This window comes from Ascaphus truei, chromosome 6 (assembly GCF_040206685.1).
Source record: "Ascaphus truei isolate aAscTru1 chromosome 6, aAscTru1.hap1, whole genome shotgun sequence".
Taxonomy (NCBI): Eukaryota; Metazoa; Chordata; class Amphibia; order Anura; family Ascaphidae; genus Ascaphus; species Ascaphus truei.
In genome coordinates, this window is record NC_134488.1 from 24,223,655 (window position 1) to 24,244,695 (window position 21,041).

At 42.4% G+C, this 21,041-nt stretch overlaps 1 protein-coding gene across 1 annotated transcript in view; it reads left to right on the forward strand.

Annotated features, from left to right (window-relative positions):
- Positions 1 to 21,041, forward strand: part of TTLL10 (tubulin tyrosine ligase like 10) — a 75,882-nt gene that overhangs the window by 17,014 nt on the left and 37,827 nt on the right. The window contains 4 exon segments of the mRNA XM_075603651.1: positions 9,886 to 9,981; positions 11,952 to 12,120; positions 13,975 to 14,093; positions 18,111 to 18,231. Of these exon segments, the coding sequence (XP_075459766.1) occupies positions 9,886 to 9,981; positions 11,952 to 12,120; positions 13,975 to 14,093; positions 18,111 to 18,231 (505 nt within the window).

The following is a 21,041-nucleotide window of genomic DNA, read 5'->3' on the forward strand; positions in this document are numbered from 1 at the left end:
TTTTGGGCTGTCTCAATATTTTGCAAATGTATTCACAATTTTTTTTTTTAAAGAGGGGGTTGCTGGTGTGACTCCATAACAGATATTTGTAGGGAATAAGTTTTGAAATATAATGTAACTGAAGAACCAGGAAAACCCTGCCCCGAGGGAGCTACCAAAATATAATCTTCCACCAGCTCCGTCATTACCGGTACTCTGTCTTTATACAGTACAAGATCCCCCCCCCAAAAAAAAACCCAATACTACATCCAATATGACAAATGATATAGTTAAATACTATCTGTCTTCTCATAAGTAAGGGTCATTTAGTCCAATTCTTTGGCATAAGTATTTTTAAGCCTGTAACCACACATGTAATGTTAGGACCTGTAAAAAAGGGCATATCTTGGGGCGGTTAAAGGCTTAAAAATACTTTGCCAAAGAATTTTGTTAAATGACCCTTCCTTATTAGAAGACAGACAACACACAGAACCCCAGCAAGCTCATTTTAGGAACCCCTGAGCCCCCACAAAATATATATAACAAGTGTCAAAAAGGAGAGCTATTGAGCGTGGCAATTCTCTGTCGCTTATTAGAAGACAGATACGTTTTTAATTTGTCATATTCGATGTAGCATTTGGGGCTTTTTGTTTTTTATTGTACACATTCGGGCACAAACCCAGTAGCACTCCTTTTGACACAAATATATGGAGTGGTGGCTTTGGGTTCTGTGCTTGCAGGGGTTGGGTGTGTATAAGATCATTGTAGCTTTTAGAAATATCCATCAAGAAGCTGTCCAGGTTCTCCTTAGGCTGCGCTTATAGCGCGCGCGACAGCGACAAAGCGACGTCGCCGTCGCGAAAACTGGAAGCCGACAAAATTTGATTTTTCAAGGGCTGTCGCGTCCCATGATGGCCCTTGAACAAATCAAATTGCCGGAATCCCGCGCTGCCGCCCAGCGAAACATAACTTTTGCCGGTGGCGACGGCGACGGGTGACGTCACCCGTCGTGTCGCCATCGACGGCACTATAGGCGCGGCCTTACAGCTGGACACTCTCATTTCCATTGGATAGGAACTTTCACATTTACTGCTAACAGGACGACCTTTCTCATTTATCTCTGTCACATCTTCTTCATTTTAGTGATATTATGTATTTTGTTCATTTAGTGTAATTCATTGTATTTAACTGTGCACTTTCGTCAACATCACTATATATATTATTTTGGATATGAATTTAATTTGCTGGTGAACTAGTTTAATCAGTGTTATATACACAGTGTAGTTTACCTTCATACTGTAGAACTGCACATTTGGGTAATAGATAATAGGTAGAGCTGATTAGATCTGATTCTTTATAAGATCCTTTTGTAGTTACCCTAGTAGGGATACCAAAATATAATCTTCTACAATAGTTTCTTAATAATAATAAATAAATATATATACTATATATATATATATATATATATATATATATATATATATATATATATATAAACAGAAGAACAGAGAGCGCACGTCCCATAGTGTAAAAAAGGACATTTAATGTTAAAAAAGAGGACAAGGGGATTAAGGACACTCACAAAAGTAAAAGAATATTAAGCAGTTTGTGATATAATCACCACCAACAGGGTAACATCCTCCTGGATCACACCAACGGTTCGATATCCAGTCCAGTTCACCTCCAGCAGCTCTAGATGGATTAGAACGCCGTGTCTCTGCTTGTAGTGCGATTTCCAAGTAATCAGCCTCAGATCAGCTCCATGCGCTCTCCGGCCGTAAAGGGCGCACTTGCGTGATGACGTAGTGTCACGGTGACGTACCCTGACGCGTTTCGTCACTGCAGTGACTTTTTCAAAGGGAATAGTAACATGGTGGAGGACTCTGTCTTTATAGGCACACCCACAAAGAGGGGAGTGGTCACAGGAGCGACCAGAGGCCAATGGCCAGTGCCTATACAACAAGGCTAAGACACTGGAGATTAGCCAATAGGAACGCTGGAACCATCCCTATATATAAAAAACAATGCATTACAAAATACAATATATTAGTAGGCATATAAACCGCAAATAAAATTTAATAATTAGAATCATATTGCATATAAACGGACTAATTGACAAATAAAAATAAAAATAATTGCAACACACAATAATAAAATACTTTACATATGTATGTGTGTGTACATGCGAGTGGACACATATAGTCATGTCCCACATGCACACACATACACAAATGATGAAGGACCCACCATTATAATATCTATAATCAGAAAATGATAATAAAATATATATATATAAATAATAATAAAAACATGTCCATATGCATATACAAATATACATAGCCCAGGTCACCCATCATTCCATAAACGTAAAAGTACAGATAAATTCCATTTAATATATAGTGGAATACATACATGTGTAATGATGTATATAAAGGAGAAATGATCAACTCAATAAAACCACATGAGGAAACATATAGAATACTTATTCCAATATAACAATAGTACAAAATCTTATACTCCAAAAAGAAAAGGAATAAGGGGGTATTTTTTACCCACATGAATTCAGTGTTATTGACTTAATCATTGGTGTAGGCTTCAAGGCTAGAACTATATATAAAAAAACCTTAATGTGTATATTAATATGTTAATATATTAATATTAGACTTGGAGTAGAAGAAGGGGGGTTGGGGAAAGGAAATGGGAACAGAAGGGGAGAGTGGGAAAAAGGGAATGAAGAGGGAAAGGGGAAGAGGGGAGAGGAAAAAAATTAATTTCGGCGGCCATTTTTTTTCCGCGACCCCGTTTATAACGCGGTGGTCGCGGGTGGCCCCCCAAGGACCGCACTATAACGGGGTTAAGCTGTATATATATATATATATATATATATATATACACATACATGTAGAGGTATCAGTACCGTGTTAGCCGAGCTTCAATAATCAAAAAATAAATAGATGATACCGTTCTGTGGCTAACGAAATGCTTTTATTTGTGCGAGCTTTCGAGATACACTCATCTCTTCTTCCGGCGATGTTACAATGAATGAAGCAAAAGGTGTGTGTGTATATATATATATATATATATATATATATATATATATATATATATATATATAATCAAAAAATAAATAGATGATACCGTTCTGTGGCTAACGAAATGCTTTTATTTGTGCGAGCTTTTGAGATACACTGATCTCTTCTTCCGGTGATGTTACAATGAATGAAGCAAAAGGTATACTTAAAAACAGTGTCTCTTGGAATGTTATCTGTGCTGTTCCTTCCCCCGGTGTGGATGTGTTTTATGGCTAGAGGTGTCAAAAGGTTACTGTGAAAGCAAGTGAAGAAAGAGTGTGTATGTGTATCAGTGTGAATAAAAATGAATGGAGAGCCCATGGGACGAGAGTTCACTAGTGTCAGTAATGACTCATAAAATTTCGATCTCTGTTTAGGCCACTGCTAAGTGTCCCGAACAGTTGCATAAATTTGTATTCATGCAACCGTCTCTCTTTCGGGGTTTTAAGATTACCTTTGAGTATGGCAACCCTCAGATCGTTCATCTTATGGCTAGAGTCAGAGAAATGTTCGCCAACAGGACTGTCTCTTGTACCGCGTGTGATGCTGTGGCGATGCAGGTTCATTCTCTTGTTTAGCCCCTGCCCTGTCTCACCTATGCAACTGTTCGGGACACTTAGCAGTGGCCTAAACAGGGATCGAAATTACTGACACTAGTGAACTCTCGTCCCATGAGCGCTAAAGGCCATGTCTGTACATACTGTGCTATATGTATGCACACACAGCTGTCTCTCACACATACTAATACTCCTTGTTTTTCCATCCCTATACACCAATAGGGACCACTTAGTATCCACACACACTTTTAGTTGTGCTACAAACTCTCACATTTCCACACCCACCCACACCATTTATATCCACTCCCACTCCACACACACCTTGTGTAAAGCACTGTATATACTGTGGGCTCTCCATTCATTTTTATTCACACTGATACACATACACACTCTTTCTTCACTTGCTTTCACAGTAACCTTTTGACACCTCTAGCCATAAAACACATCTACACCGGGGGAAGGAACAGCACAGATAACATTCCAAGAGACACTGTTTTTAAGTATACCTTTTGCTTCATTCATTGTAACATCGCCGGAAGAAGAGATCAGTGTATCTCGAAAGCTCGCACAAATAAAAGCATTTCGTTAGCCACAGAATGATATCATCTATTTATTTTTTGATTATATATATATATATATTGTGACAAACGCCCCTCTTTTGTAGCGCTGACGTCTGTCTGGGTTCTTCCCGACACAGTCTTCTAGGGTTAATTATACAACAAACAGGAACATGCAAAGTATTACGTTGCTTAACTCAGGCTTCTGCCTGCTTTATTTTCATCCAAGTAAGGTACTGCAGCTTTAACATGTGTAGGTTAGAGGCACTCAGACATTTTCATTCAGCGGTTTATTCATATCAGTGTTATAGCATTTCACACAGTGTCACTTTTCAGAACCAAACCAAATCAAATAAACCAAATCCTATCCCATTCAGGGATCTAACTACACATCAGAATCAGCCTCTAACTGCTGCTGGGCCAACTAACCTGGTTCCCCAGTTTAAAAGAAGGCCCTCTCATTTAGGGTCACTAGATAAAGCATAGTCTTTTAGATACAGCAATAAAGATTTGTTTGTCTTATCTGTTCGTGGTGGGAACTCGGTCCCAAGTGTCCAGGCAAATCTTCTGGTACTGTGATACTTGAAGGGGCCGTCCACCCCGAACTGGATTCCGGGAAGCAGCGACACCCTCAGCCCCCAGGCTCTAAGGAGAGAGACTGAAAAGCAAACCTCTCTGCTTTAAATACCTGTTCTAGTGATTAGGAGAGCAGGTGAGGGAGAACTAGACCCATTGTAATCTGTGGTCTGGATTTTCCATCCAGCAGCCTGAGTAAATGTGAAGATGTGGAATGGATCATTAACTATTCCTGCACTTTCTGACCTAAAATGGGGCAGAAAGCTGCCTAACATCTTTGGACTATGTCACATACCCCCTCCCCAGCTCACACCGACTGGGGTGACCGGCCATGGACCTCACTGGGGTGAGCGTCCTACCTGAAATACTTGAGCTAACTCCTCAGTACAATATTAAACATTCACGACACGAATATTAACTTTTTTTTTTTTTTTTCCGCGGCAATTATGGACAATAGTTTTCATCATAAGAGACTATACTTGGCAAACATATTTTGTTGCTCAATATTAGGGAACTATTTTGAAAAATAGATGTCTAGCACACATTCTTATAACCCAGGATATGCTAAATATACTCACAAAACCAGACAGTTTCTATTACCTCCCTGGGTTTTTTCTTTTCTACTCTAGAATATGAACCTCATTATATATTTACCAACCAAAAGGGCCATCAACCCTGTATAGTAATTTGTAGTTTAGCTACATTTTCAACACAGAGAACCAATATAACATTGCAATAGTTACAAAATGCATATTCTAGAGGCCTAATATAGCATAACTACACTAGCTTATTTGCAAAGTTAAGTGTCCGTGACATAGTCCACACGTGTAGGAACAAAAAATATCGGTCAGTTCCCCAAACATTTTTTTATCTTTGACTTCCAGTCCATTACATCCCCTAACTTTATTTCATAGCCCGCTGCATCCTGCAAATGACTGGACTGTTTCTTCAGCTACTGATGAGACACTCGGACCGGATTCTCCTTGGCTCCACAGTATGGTCCAGAGAGGAGAGATCTGGAACTATTCAGGCGCCGTGTTGACCTTCGTTGCTTTTTCTTTTCAATCTTTGATTTCCCTTTTGGGGCCTTTACCAGGCATTTGGGTTTTGGAAACCTAGTTGCCTCTGTACAAACGTAGTCCATATTAACAACGTCATCAGGATCTGTCAACAAGTTTGTGTTTTCAGGAACTGCCACCCACTTGGCTAAAACATCTTCTGTGGTGGCCTGGGTGTGTTCACTAGTTTGATAATCATCTGGACAACATACATGAAATTGAGGATCTGGATTTTTGAATCCCAGATCAGGGAGTATATTCTCAGTATTCTCAGGAAGGTGCCCATCTGTTTCTGGAATAACAGCAGCACAATCAAAGTCAATTCTTTCTCCTTCCTCTTTGTTATCAGTGTGGGCATTGAGTTTACTTTCCCTTGTCTCCTTGTGTGACCGTGTCTCTTTTAGCCTTGGAATCTCTTTCTCCAACTTCATCTTTATAGCAAATCGTAATATTGCAACAGCATTGAAGATACACGTATAGGAACGTACAGCTTGCTTGGTTAGGAGGTAGGATTGATAGCCCGACTGAACCACTTTAGCAGCTTCTCTCATGTCCTGGTAGCGTCTTTGTTGCTGTCCTTCTGTATTTCTTTTTCCACTCAGTGCGGCTGCTAATTCAACTTCTTTGGAGTTGAGTCGCGATTACATGTCTGTCATCTGTTTCAGAGCAAGATTTAACTCGTGTTTCCTTTTCTCTATTCTTGACCTGCAGCTGCAGGTTCTCCTCTCGGGTCTTGTCCAGCTCCAGCTGCAGCCGGGCCCCCTCATTTGCCGTGTGGTCCAGCTGCTTGTGGATATCGGCCATCTCGCTTTCATAGCGCAATTTCAGGCAGACCACCTGACGGACACCTCCTCCCTTTCGGCGCACTGTATCTCACGCTCAGCCATCTGCTTCTGTAGCTCTTCTTGCATTTCTAACTTTTCCTTGATCAATTGCTTCTCCACTTTTTCTGCTTGGTGAAGCTTCTCATCACCTTCACTGATCTCGTCAGTCAAGTCTGAATTTTTCTGTGTCAGAATTACATTCTCTCTCTTTACAATCTCTAAATTAATCAGGGCATTCTCACAGGTTTCCTTCAACATTCCCAGCTCTGCGTTCAGACCGTGGCCCTCCAGGCGTGAGTTTTGCACCTCTGTGCTGAGCGCGTGAACCTCTTGTAGTGCTTTCCCGTATTTCTGTTTTAGGATAGCAATCACGGTGTTGGCCTTTTCCAGACTAGTCGTCACCTCTTCCAGCTCACTCCGTAAGAGAGACTCTGTTTTCTTCAAAGCCTCGTACTCCTTTAAAGCTGGAAGTATACACCTCTGTAACTCGGCGTTCGATTCTCGCTCCTTATTGTTAGCTTCTTGCTCCTTCTTCCAACATTCTCGCTCCTTCATCAATCCCTGCCGCAGGACTTCATAATCATGGCTGGCAGATTGGAGTGCAGAAACCAAAGCCTCTTTATCCTGGATCAAGGATTCAGCTTCCCTTTGCTCCTCCTTTTCCTTTGCCACTGTTCCCGTGACAATTCTGCCGGTCACTCCGGTCTGCAGCACATCTCTGCGCCTTTCTAACGCATGTCCTGACAGCGCAGGTTCAAGTGGCTCGGTCACTTCCCCTGTAACTTGAGGAACAGTTTTCTTTTTCTTCTTCTTTCTCTTTGCTTTATTAGCTCCAGAGAGATATCAGTGGTACTGGGCACACACTCACTGGTAGCTTCCACATCTTGCTTGCACTCACAGGGCGTTGCTTGCTTTTGCAGCTGTTTGTCTTTGAAAATTTTGGGGCACACATCTTCCATGTGACCTACTTCACGACAGGCCCAGCATAATAAATTCATCTGTGGGTACGGCTCTCCTCCAGGGGCCACATACGAGTCGTCGTCGTCATCATCGTATGGCCTGAAGGGACACTGTTTATCACGATTACGTGCATTACAAAACAAACATTTCACGTCGGTCATTTTAGAAACCCGGCAGGGACAATTTGCTAGCTGCAATTTCACTCACTTCAGCAACTTACATACAGCACTTGCTAGCTGCAAATTCACTCACTTCAGCAAAAGGCATTAGCTTTACAAACAGCACTTGCTAGATGCAGTTTTTTTCTCTTCAGCAAAACATTTTGGTTTTCTGTTTGGGTTCAGTGTGCTATTGCATCCACACTTCGCACATTCTCTATGTATGCTAGAAGCACAACTGATATACACAGTGGGACAGACTTCACTCATAGCATCTGTACTTTACTTCAGCTGGGCGGCCATTTTAAACCCCCGCATTTATTTGCAAACCCACAGACTTTTTTAGTGTCGACCCGCATTCTCCACCATATGTGACAAACGCCCCTCTTTTGTAGCGCTGACGTCTGTCTGGGTTCTTCCCGACACAGTCTTTTAGGGTTAATTATACAACAAACAAGAACATGCAAAGTATTACGTTGCTTAACTCAGGCTTCTGCCTGCTTTATTTTCATCCAAGTAAGGTACTGCAGCTTTAACATGTGTAGGTTAGAGGCACTCAGACATTTTCATTCAGCGGTTTATTCATATCAGTGTTATAGCATTTCACACAGTGTCACTTTTCAGAACAAAACCAAATCAAATAAACCAAATCCTATCCCATTCAGGGATCTAACTACACATCAGAATCAGCCTCTAACTGCTGCTGGGCCAACTAACCTGGTTCCCCAGTTTAAAAGAAGGCCCTCTCATTTAGGGTCACTAGATAAAGCATAGTCTTTTAGATACAGCAATAAAGATTTGTTTGTCTTATCTGTTCGTGGTGGGAACTCGGTCCCAAGTGTCCAGGCAAATCCTCTGGTACTGTGATACTTGGAGGGGCCGTCCACCCCGAAACTGGATGCAGGGGAGCAGCGACACCCCCAGCCCCCAGGCTCTAAGGAGAGAGACTGAAATGCAAACTTCTCTGCTCTAAATACCTGTGCATGTGATTAGGAGAGCAGGTGAGGGAGAACTAGACACATTGTAATCTGTGGTCTGGATTTTCCATCCACCAGCCTGAGTAAATGTGAAGCTGTGGAACGGATCATTAACTATTCCTGCACTTTCTGACCTAAAAAGGGCCGGAAAGCTGCCTAACATCTTTGGACTATGTCACAATATATATATTCTCTTGTATATTTGTTAAAGCTACCTGTTTACCACCGGAGTTATCAAAGCTGCTCATTGCGATATCTGAAGCTACCACACACGAGAGAGCTGTGATTTGGGCCCTATTGCTCGGAAACTCCAATTGCAGTTTGATGTACAACAGCCAAAGTCCACAAATTTGCCAAACAAAAACGCATTCCTATGTTTTATTCTCTGATGACGCAACCAGAGACGGCTGAACCAGTCAAAATGTTTTTCCCGGATTTTTCCAAATTTGCCATTCAAAATCTGTTCCGCCGTGTAAAATCCGCCGACTGATTGTTACAGTTTCAATCCGCGCGGATTCATTCAAAACCGCCACTGGATACAATCTGCTGGTGGATTTTAAGAATCCAATCCGCGGATTGCGGGGGGGAAAATCCGCAAAAGGCAAATCCCTATTTTTGAGACTGAAATCCGCGGACCAGAGGAACCAGCTGATCCATATCTGCCCATCTCTAAAAGCAAGAAGTACGTAAGAGGCGGAGTATTCTAATGGACACAAGAAAGAGCGCAACAAGAGATTGTACAAATACAAATTCAATTTAGAAACATAAAAACATGGAGTTAAAAACGTACATCTACATAGCAGTAATACATCAAGACTATCGTTATCGTCCCAAAACAGAAGGGCAGCTGAGCTAACCGCGGATCATGGGGAAGGAACACACAGGAGCACCACAAGAATGGGCACCAATCCTCGTATCACCCGATCCAGCTAGCATGTAAAGATGTCCACAACCCCGTGTGGGCGTCTGACGTCACGACGTGATGACCGAACACCTATTATAATGATAATCCTTGCGTAGACTTTTTATGTAGATGGTTTTGATTGAAACTCTAGAGTTTTGGAAGATTTGAAAAATTGGGCATGGTGTCATAAGGGTTACTGCAGCGATACTCAGTGCCGAGTGTGTAAGTAGTAACAGGCTGTCGTTGTGCTTTCTTTGTTCACAGATATTTCGTGGCTATGCAGTAGGAATGAAAAGCATAGCGGCACACGTGCAAGGAAATTGCGGCGGAGAATCATGGGTATTATATTAAGCAAAATCAGTAGGCAGCTTTTCTTTCTTTCAGCACTGTAAGATAGTGTAATGTGCGTGTTTATGGCGTGGTGATGTATTATGTATTTCAGCACTTTCATCCAAGAAGGTTAAAGGTCACAGCTGCAAGCTCTCGTGCTTTGATCAGCAGACTCTTGAAGGGCCAAAGCTCCATTTTCCTGTAAAACCTCTGGCATTTCTGCGTAACTGGTCAGCTGTTACCACCACCTTCCCTCTGCCTCTCTTCCTGATCCATTTCCATCAGTTGTCCCATGGGCTCACACAACTCATCATTAGGACGATCTTATGGGTTACCTGTGTTCCTCAGATGATACCCACTTCCTAAGTCAGGAGTGGCCAACTCCAGTCCTCAAAGGCCTCTTAACAGGTCAGGTTAAGGATATCCCTGCTTCAGTCTTCAACTGAGCCACCTGTGCTGAAGCAGGGATAACCTTAAAACCTGACCAGTTGGTGGCCCTTGACGACTGGATTTGACCACTCCCATCCTAAACGATCTTTAAATAAAAAAAGAAGGGGGAAAAAAAAGAACACTAACGCGATCACTAATATTCCTCCATCAAATGTTAGTGACAGTACAATGAAGCGCAGAATGCTAATTTCTGCGCCTGATCTCTACGACATAGGCAGCCCCCCCCCCTCAAATATGTTTAATAGTATAGTCCCACGTAGCACACAGTCACGTTACACCTGCTATACAATGTTTAATTGCTTCCTAATCCTTTGATAACTTTTCATCTAGCCCAAAACAAGTCTCATGAAATACATCCAGGTTTCCTTAGGGCCCTTTTTCAGAGCCAATAACTGAGTGAGGAAGGTATGTCTGCAGCAATTCCAAAGTAGCAGTGATCAGCGCTATGATCCATTGCACCTAGATAAGAAAATACCATCTGGGGCCTTTTTAAGAGGCTCAACAAAAAAAGTTCAAATCAAAATCTCTCCGCAACGGATCACCTTTAAACCCACAGCACTGTTCACGTTTTGCTGCTTGAAACAGCTGGCTGAAAATTTCCATAATAATGCAACACATTTCTTTGCGTGCTTTGTCCAATTAATATACGACAGGAAAAATATGCCCTGTATGGGCACAGGGTAATGTCACTAACCTATTATACGAGTTATTGAACTGCGATCCAGCGTTAACGGCCATTTAAGTCAACAACAGTTACCTCGGGGGGGTTAGTGAATCCCAGTAGAATTGTTCTTTTACACAATTACCCACCGTCTGGTGACTGAGGACCATATTTTCTAAGAAGTGCTATGTCAAAAAAGCCTTCCAGCTCATTCAAGTGAATGGTCTGTAAGGTGTCTTCTGGAGCCGGAAGGTGTTTTATGTCATAGCATAGCTTAGTAAACATGGGCTGGATTGACTGCTACGTTGAGCTATTGGTTTCCAGAATCCTGCCTTTTGCCAAACCCTGACGTCTCTCTCTAATCTGCATTCTATTACGTCACTCCGAGGGGTTGCAGAGATTCCTTCGTTGTATAATATACTATTATACTATTATACTGTTAATATACTATTAACCCTTCAGTAACAGAGGGAGTTGGCACCGTCTGTAATTGGGTAGCAAGTGGGTATAAGAAAAGCTGGCTGAAAACTTTGCAGTTCTCTACCCTCAACCGTCACCCTGGTCTCATTATTTAGCATCCTGGCACAGTTGCTGCTCTTCCCACGCAGACTTCTGCAACTTCCTTTTATTACATTTGGGCACCAACAACTCATTTTATTGCTGTTTTATTATAACTGTGTATTGTCTCTTGCTGACATAAACTACAATACGGAGGACAAATAATGGTTGCTTTACCAACAAGCTGGCACATGCAGATACGGGGGGTGGGGGGGTGGGGGATTGGGGAGAATTTGATCAATAACTATGCATAAGAGCTTTTCTTCTGTCCATAACTTGAAATGCTGGAGAACTTGGCACTGACCTTATCTCGCTGCTTCCCCCTGAACAGCTCGACTCGAATCCTTCGATTCAGAGCCTTTAGATGATGCTAACCCTGAAGCTCCCGCATTGGACCAAAGGCGTTCCTCAGAAGTATCCCAGCTGGAAGAGAAGAAGCTGGATGATCCACGGGGAGCAGGTCCCTTCTTTTATATCGGGGGTGGTAATGGGGCACACCTGTAAGTATCGCCAATTAAGATGGGGGGGGAGGAGGGTTGAAAACCATGTTGATGATGGTGAACACACTGTGCTTTTTTAACCTTAGTAGACTTTCAGATTGTCTTTTGAGTCTCTATCTATAAGCGGTTTATAGAGCCACTGCATTCATTTTTATTATCCGATGGTAACCCAAGGACTGCAACATCCCAATTTCCAACCCACACCGACCTACATAATTCTGCCCATATTTGTTATGGAGTATAAGGATTAGTTGTCAGTATTCTGTGGGCCAGGTGCACATTGAGGAGGACAGCAGGCCAAGGTCCAGGATGGGATCCATGCCAAACTGGCTCAGAGTCGTTTAACTTTACTGTAAGTGTAAAGCACTCCCAGTTACCTTTTAATTAACTGCCTTTGTTATCTCTCTTACTTAGAATAATAGCGTTTCTAGAGAGGCTGCTTAACCCTTAAGAGTTAGATCACTGCATTGCAGGTTACAAACATGTATGAACATGCATATTTATGTTTGTAAACTTGATAGATATGTCCCTGTTTGTGTGTCAAACTGCTCCCCAAAACAGGTGCAAATTGCATCCTTTTGACTCAAACTATCAATGTAACAATTACATCCATTTGCAGCAGTCAGCGTTTTTGGAAGTGATGGCAGAAAGAGGCAAGGGAAGTGATGTGAGTGCAATATTATGACTTGAGACGTGTCAAAATTTGTGCTGATAACTGGTACAGTTTCCCTGCCTCTTTGCATCAAATACAGGTAAATTGGCCAGGTTTATGTAGTGTTAACCTCTTCTCCTAAGACCTCTTCTTGGGTAGAAGACTGCTTAGTAAAAATGGGCCAGTATCCTATATAGAAACATCCATCGCTGAATAAGTGTTAAGGGTGCAATCGGAAAGTTGAATTTCTTAAGGCCCCTGAATGGGGAAGTGTTTGCCAATCAATAAAGATAAGGGGAGGTGGGACGCTGGCTTTCCAAGCACTTGCTGAACATACATTGTCATCACACAAAAGGGAGAAGCCAGGGGAAATCAAACGCCCCCCAAGTCTAACTTTAAAAAATACTTATAGGTGTCAGATATTTCGGTAAACAAAAAGGCATCACCCAGAGGAGGCCCCTAAACAGGTCAGTGGAATGAGTTCACTTTGGTCCTAGGAGAGAGTGTCCCTTTACCGATGCAGTCGCATGTTTACTAAGCAGACTTATTCTGGCACTGGAAGACTTTGCAGCCAGTTAACTGGAATGGGCGGTAAGATATCTTTCAGCGCTGGAAGGTGCCACGTGGCAGAAGACTACCCATTAAGTATGGCCCGCAGTTCCTTTCATTGAGGAATTTTCTGTTCTTATATGTTTTTATAGAGTCCATTGGATGGTGTTCTTCATCAGAAATGAAGCTTATGTTGTAACACATAAAATGTAAACAGTGTGCCGATTCTTAAAAAAAAAAAAAAAAAAAAAAAAGGACATGGGCATGACCATTGGCCAACTTCCTATCAGGCCGAGTAAGAACACATAAAGCCAATGAGAATAGCTCACGTAGCTGGCAGCCCATGTCTTCTGTCTCTGACAACTTGGTACCATGGGGAGCCGTACCTCCAAAAATAACTCTCATTTCATCGAGTTCCACAGTGACGCTGTGAATTGTCTCTCTAAGCATGGACTTGCAACTTTAATTAGTAAAAAAAAAAAAAAAGGACGCAGTAAAAGAGTGTCTGGGTCTGTACCTCTGAGCCTCTTGCAGGAATTAGCTGTTGCTGTGGCAATCCTGGAAGTAATAATTCAGGGAGGACAACTTTGCCAAGCGAATTGAGGCCTGATTAAGAGTGTGTCGATTAACAGAGCTGTGTTCCTCTTGTGCAGGGTAAACGCTTACTGTATGAGCAGAGGCTGGCTACGCATCCAGGACAGCAAAAGAGATGATTATAAGCTGAAATGGTGTGAGACCAAGTGCTCTGCCACTTATTACTCCTTTCGAGAAGGTAAGAGGCCCATTCACTGTGTGGGTCTCGCTTTCAAGTCACATGGGACAGTAAAGTGGTCTTTTGTACAATATAAAAATAACAGCGTTTATTAGCTTGGTATATTTCTACTAATTTAGGCACAGTGTTGTGCATGCGTTTCCGGCAAATGTAAGAAACGCACACAGCCCCTTTAAGCTCAGAACCCAAATTCATCACATCATACAGTATATATTTGCGTCAAAAAGAGTGCTACTAGGATTGTGACCTTGTGTATATAACAAAAGACAAAAAGCCCCAGTGCTATATCCAACTTGACAAATTATATAGTTAAATACTTATCTGTTTATCTTCTCATAAGCCAGGGTCATTTAGTTTAATTCTTTGGCCAAAGTATTTTAAGTCTACAGCCACGTCACAGTGCGGCCCATCTGTAGGTCCTAACACTGCCGCACCTGCAAAGAGCTCCCATAAACTCTAATGGAGGGAGAGCGGTCTCAAGAGACTGGTGCTGACAGTCAATATTACAGGAACTTAGCAAGAACTGCAAAACAACAAAAACAGAAAGTGGAGTTGATCAACTACGCTGCTCCCAGAATTTAACCTGGAGTGCAAGTACAAATACTCAAGCAATTCTGTAGTGATTATATAGTGGGTGCAAAGCTGTCAAAAGGGTGAAGAGCTGAAGATACTCTTCAAAGAAATTCACTTGTGCATGCCACTTAAAATAAAACTTAACAGTTAATTGTGTAACGTTAAAACATATATCACCAAAACAAAGAGCTAAACACCCACTGAAAACATGTGGGTGTATTGGGTAGTATAGAGTGAGAATGATCCCTCAATACGGATAGGGTACGTATGACTAGTGCTGCTAACAGCATGTGAAGGTGTAACCACTGTGGCTATGTTAGGAACGGGACATTAATAATAGATAGGAACAGGCCAGAGTGGGACTAACATGGTACGCAAAGCATAGCCAGCTCAGTATGAAGACTAAGACTGCAGTGTATAAGGAGGTTACCAAAGGGTTAACAAAACCTGTTAACTGCTGCCTGGGATCAGTACTACTCTGCTCTAAATGTCTGGCTCACTGAAATTCCCTAGAGAAGGAACATTAATCATGGGTTAGAACAAGCCAGAGTAGGTTAACACTACCTGCAAAGCATAGCCAGCTCCATATAATCACTGAGGCTGCAGAAGGGAGCTACCAAGGGTTAATAAAACCTAGTGACTGCTGGTTCTAGTCTGCTCTAAATCACTCTGTTCTCTTAAATACCCAGCTAGCTCATCCTTGTCATTCATTAATCACTGTAGTATCAGAGATAGAACATGAAACACAGACAGAGCCCAGTGCTACATCCAAAGACACAAATACACAGTACAGTGCCTAAATATATATATATATATATATATATATATATATATATATATATATATATATATATATATATAGATATCTTTTGAATAAAATGTTCTTTTAGTTTAACTCTTTGGCCAAAGTGTTGTAAGCCCTTGAGCCCCTCCAAGGCAGACCACATAAGCTCATATTGAACCCCCAAAATAACCACAACATATATATATGCGCATAAGTGTCAAAGAAGAGTGCTACTGAGCATGGCAATATATATTTAAAACCAGAGACAGAACATGAAACACAGACAGAGCTCAGTGCTACATCCATTGACACAAATACACGGTACAGTGCCTAAATATATATATATAGATATCTTTTGAATAAAATGGTCTTTTAGGTTAACTCTTTGGCCAAAGTGTTGTAAGCCATTGAGACCCTCCAAGGCAGACCACGTCTCAAGGGTCCTAGCACTAATATAAATTCTTAATAACATGTACAGGTTTCACTCCTGCTAAGGATCTTCCTCAGGGGAAAACCCCATACACCCACATGTTTTAAGTGGGTTTTTTTAAGCTTGTTTTTGTTTTGGGGATATATGTTTTAACTTTCCACAATTAAATGTTAAGTGTTAGCAAGAACTGCTATTAAAAAGGTGGGATGGGCGAGTTTGAAATAAGTTACATACTGTCAAATGTACTTCAGTCTCTTTCGATCGATTACCCCAGCATAACAGTACTCAGCATTCTGGTCTTAGCACATAAAAAGAAACACTTCTTTTTAAGATAAATACTCGCATTCAAAAATAGTACAAAATGGCGGCAACATCAAATAAGTTGGGATATCTACAAATATGGTTGCATATTATTCTGTTCCTGAGAAAAATACTTATGTTTCTCATCTTGATATCATGATGTTAAATCTGGTTCTTCCTCTCTCCTGGTGTTAACCTGTCTCTCTCAAATCCTTCTGGTGTAAACCCTCTGTCCTCCACTAGCTACACACTGCTGGATATTTAATAACCCTTAGTCAGACCTTGTTTCTACTAATTCTATTACCAGTTACAGTAAGGTCCTGCAGCTTAAAACTCATGTCATATAAGGAACTGCCAACCCTCCATACAGGTTTATTACCAAATTTGGCATGTCTTCTAGAATGATTTCAGAGCTTCTGTCAATCCAATTTGTCATACACTCCCACGATTACATCAGCCCCAACCACAGGCCTCCCTGCAATTCCCATTATAACTCCAAAAACTCTCCCAATGTAACTGAATCTACAAAAGATGAATTAACCACCATTACATATCCTATAATATCATATGTGCGATATAATATGCATGAAAGAATCGTTGCAAATCAGACAATATCATACTGTATGCTTGGTATTTTGTCTTTACAGACCGTATTCAAACCTAATTACAATATAATAATGTCACTGAACTGGACATTACACATACATGTGAAAGCATATTGTTAGCAAGGAAGTTTACACCATCTCAGACCGCTGCTAATTTTTTGTGTTACATTAGTATAAGGTGAAAACATGATGCACTGTGACAAATAATTTGTCGCCTGACACAAGCATTACAATGTATCAAATTCTTTGTCACCGTGCATCATGTTTTCACCTTATACTAATGTACAGCAAGGCCCTGCTTCTCGGCGATCCGCCGATACGGCGGTACCGAAAAGGGGGCCGCCATGTCTGCCATGTACCGAAAACGGGACGGCCTTGGGTCGCGCATGCGCAGAACGGGCCAGTCCGGGGGTCGCGCATGACTGGGGCCCTCCTGTAACGCAAAAAACTAGCAGCGGTCTGAGATGGTGTAACCTTCCTTGCTAACAATATGCTTTCACATGTATGTGTAAGAGTTCCAGTTCTGTGACATTATTATATGGTGATGCCTCCATTGGCATTGTCCAAACTGCAGGTTGACGCATGTGGCAAGAACGTTTGCATTGTATTTTTATTTCTAGAACTCCAACCATGTACAGAGCGATTAACAGCTTTTCACAATGCAGTAATGTATGTAGCTGCGGTGAAGGCAAAAATGGAAAGACAACCCATACTGTGTTTCCCACTTGCAGGCCATCACATCAGGACCTAAGTAGAAAAGATCCCCCTAATTCGATTTTATTTTTTAAACCCCCCCTTTTTTCCATGGATGAGAATCAGGGGGACGTAGAGTGGAAACACACTATATTCACCCCCCCCCCCGGGGTAGGTACCATCCTCTCCATGGTAAACAAAATAGTGATTTAAATCTCCGACGTCACAAGAATTCCTATTGGCCCGTATGATGCAAGGGATCTAAATACAAGAAAGTACCAGTGCAACCTTTCTGGTTCATTATCTCGGTACTTAGGGGGACCCTGAGCTGCAATTAACATGGTTCAGCTCTGGGGACCCCTCCTCCATGTACAAAAAGGGTGGAAGCCAGAGTGGGGAGGGGGGCGGGGGGAGGGGAGATCTGCTGTTTTAAGTACTTGTGCTATAGGCAGTTGCCAAGTTTGTCTATGCTTTAAACTCTTACTGATCCCTGGAAGGCAGTTTAATCTGGAACTCTGATTTTATTGTGGCTCAGTATCACAGTGGAAAATGGCACAGAAGAGACCAAAGCAAGTGTTCAAGAGATTGAACATAACTTCAAAGGTTCCATATCTGTTAATTTTTTTTTTTAGGTGAACAACTCTTGTACCAGATACCCAACAATAAGATACTCACCAGCAAAATTGGGCTCTTGAGCAGCCTTAGGGAATACGATCGAGTGATGCAGAAGGTCAACAAGATCTGGAACCCCAGGTGGGTTCCAAAAACGGTTTCCTATTATCTGCAAGAAAAACATGAGGCTTTCCATGAAAACGAACTTGCTGCTCACTGCAGGTGCATTGGGAATGTAAGGGAGACCACGGTGACTGGATACTAAAGTAAGCTTTCTATATTAATATATCCTTTCACGGCTGGCACAAATTCGCGGATTTTAGTTCTATACACAAAAAGAAGTGTTGCACACCAAAAACACAATTGCCACAAGGTCAAGCTCTTCTCCTAGTCAAATTGCAAGAATGGCAATGCATGTACAATGCAATACATACACACCTATACGGAGTAAAAGAGAAAAATTGTATTCAACAATGGAAAACTAATATTCTCAAATGTTGTCTTTAATAAGTAGAAACACTGTTCATAACGTGCACTATACATACAGAAGATTAATAGAGTCCACAACTGATTGCAAGCCATTCTTATCCAGCGGTTTAGCACATGCCTTGATAAGAGCCATAGGTGCATATACTTGTTGGTGGATGTCTAAAAGTTAAGAGAGGTTTGGAGTCCATCATACGCCCCTTGCTGAGTGTGATGCAATGACTTTTAGTTCTAAAACAAAAAGATAGAGGCCCAGTGAATACCAAAACCATTATTGAAACGTAATCATTGCTGTTGGATGGAGTCCAGCTGCTGGGATCAGGCTAGCAGGAGACGACAGACAGGCAAAAGCCAGAGGCAGGCAGCGGTGGTCAAAGGATAAGCAATGGTCAGAGGCAGGCAGGAGTGGTCAAAGGATAAGCAATGGTCAGAGGCAGGCAGCAGTGGTGATGATAGTAGAGAGGCAAACGTAGCTAGGGTCCGAATAGGGTTCTGGTACACGGAGAAACCGCAAAAAAGGATGTGGCAGTGAGCTCATTTAACAGAGTAAACCTCAATAATCAGGCAACCAGGGTTTGGAAAGGGGGGTTTATAAAGGCCTGGCTGTGGATTGTGACCAGGTGGTGCGAGTCATGAGAGGATCAGCCGCCTCGGAAGGTTCTCTGCAGAACACCAACATACAAGCAGCGGTGCTGGTGGCAGACAGGCAGAACTCCAGACTGGAACTGCCGAGACCAGGGTTCAAAACCCACCAGGCGTCCCTGTCAACTGCTCTCGTAACGGCAGAGGAACACACTTACCTGTGTGAGGAAAAATGTATCTCTGTTAACTTTAAACCCTCTCTCTTAGGCCGTGATTATAGCGGACGCGGCGGCACACACAAAACTCCTCTTCGGTGAGCGTGACTGCATAGCAGATCTTTGAAAAGACAACTCATTTTGTCATTTCACGCGATGGCCGCATCACGTGAGCGTTTCAGCCAATGAGGGCGAACCAGCCTTGTGACACGTCCGCCACGCCTCCCCATCGCCTCAAACTTCAGTGTAGGGATCATGCGCTCCATCGCACGCACCCGCCCACCATAAACGAGCCCTTCGGCTCTTTTCCCTTACTTTATAGAACCCCTAGAGAACAATGACACCTGCAATTTCTAGTGAGCATGGGCAGGTTCAACTTAATCAATTGGCTCAACTTTAGAGGTCACGAACGCAAAAGCTCTTACACGTTTGCAAATAAGTGTGCCCAAAGTGTGGCAAAAACAAAACAAAAAAACTCTGTTTATTTTGAAGTTTTTCCATAATGTTTTGTAAATCCAGAACCACAACGTGAAACAGTTTTTTGTTTTTTTTTAATTATTACCAACACACATGTGAATGTGTCAACGGTTTATTTCTAGGTGACCACTGAACTTAGCAAAGAATTCTCTCATCTTAACAGCTTTAGAATTCACCCACAAATATTAATCTATAAACTACCTTATATAATGATATGATAGGGATGGAATTTTCTTGTATAAGTTTTTAATATCTGCATTAAAAAGTTTAAGGACGTGTACAAAAGTCTGCATTACTTGTTAATTCTGCTGAAAAGTGAAAACTGGTGATACACATAATGTGGTTCCAAGGCAAAATTGGACTTTGTGGCACCTTTAATTTGGGGGACCTTTACGCCCAAGACAGGTTAGGTTAGTTAGAGAGATTGCTTCTTCTTTACCACACAGGCTGCTAAAGCCGAATACATTTTACACCTCCCTTATGCTTAGGGTGAGCACATTTACAAAAGTAAAGCCATCTTGAGCCCTGGCAGGAGACACTGGAAGCTCTCACTGCTCCGCTGACACTAACCCCGCCCCCACCCTCTGCAGCTAACCCCGCCCCCACCCTCTGCAGCTAACCCCGCCCCCAACCTTCTGCAGCTCAGACTCCGCCCCCACCCTCTGCAGCTAAACCCCGCCCCCAACCGTCTGCAGCTCAGACTCTGCCCCCACCCTCTGCAGCTAAACCCCGCCCCCACCCTCTGCAGCTCAGACCCAGCCTCTGCTTTCCTCACTGCATTCTTGCTCTCTGCTGCCCCCCCTGCTCTGATGGTCAAAACCGGGACAGCCACAAAAAACGAGACATATTAAAGAAAGCGGGGCAGTCGGGACAGGCATTAAAAACCGGGACTGTCGGAGAAATGCATCACCCAGGCCTCACTCAGGAGATCATGAAACCTCCTAGTTAGTGTGAAGGTCTGACATGTAACCAACTGAATATGTACTGTATATTTTGCATGCTGATTGACGCCTACACCCAAGCACACCCTATTCTACTCCACTCCCCATCCCCCACTCCCTCCAATCCCAACCCCTCCCCCCACCCCCTCCCCCCTCTCGCTATCCCTCCCCTCCTCTCCACACCCATCACACGGATTACATACCCCAAAAAAACGTCGGAAAATGTATACTTTGTGAATGTTGCACGGTA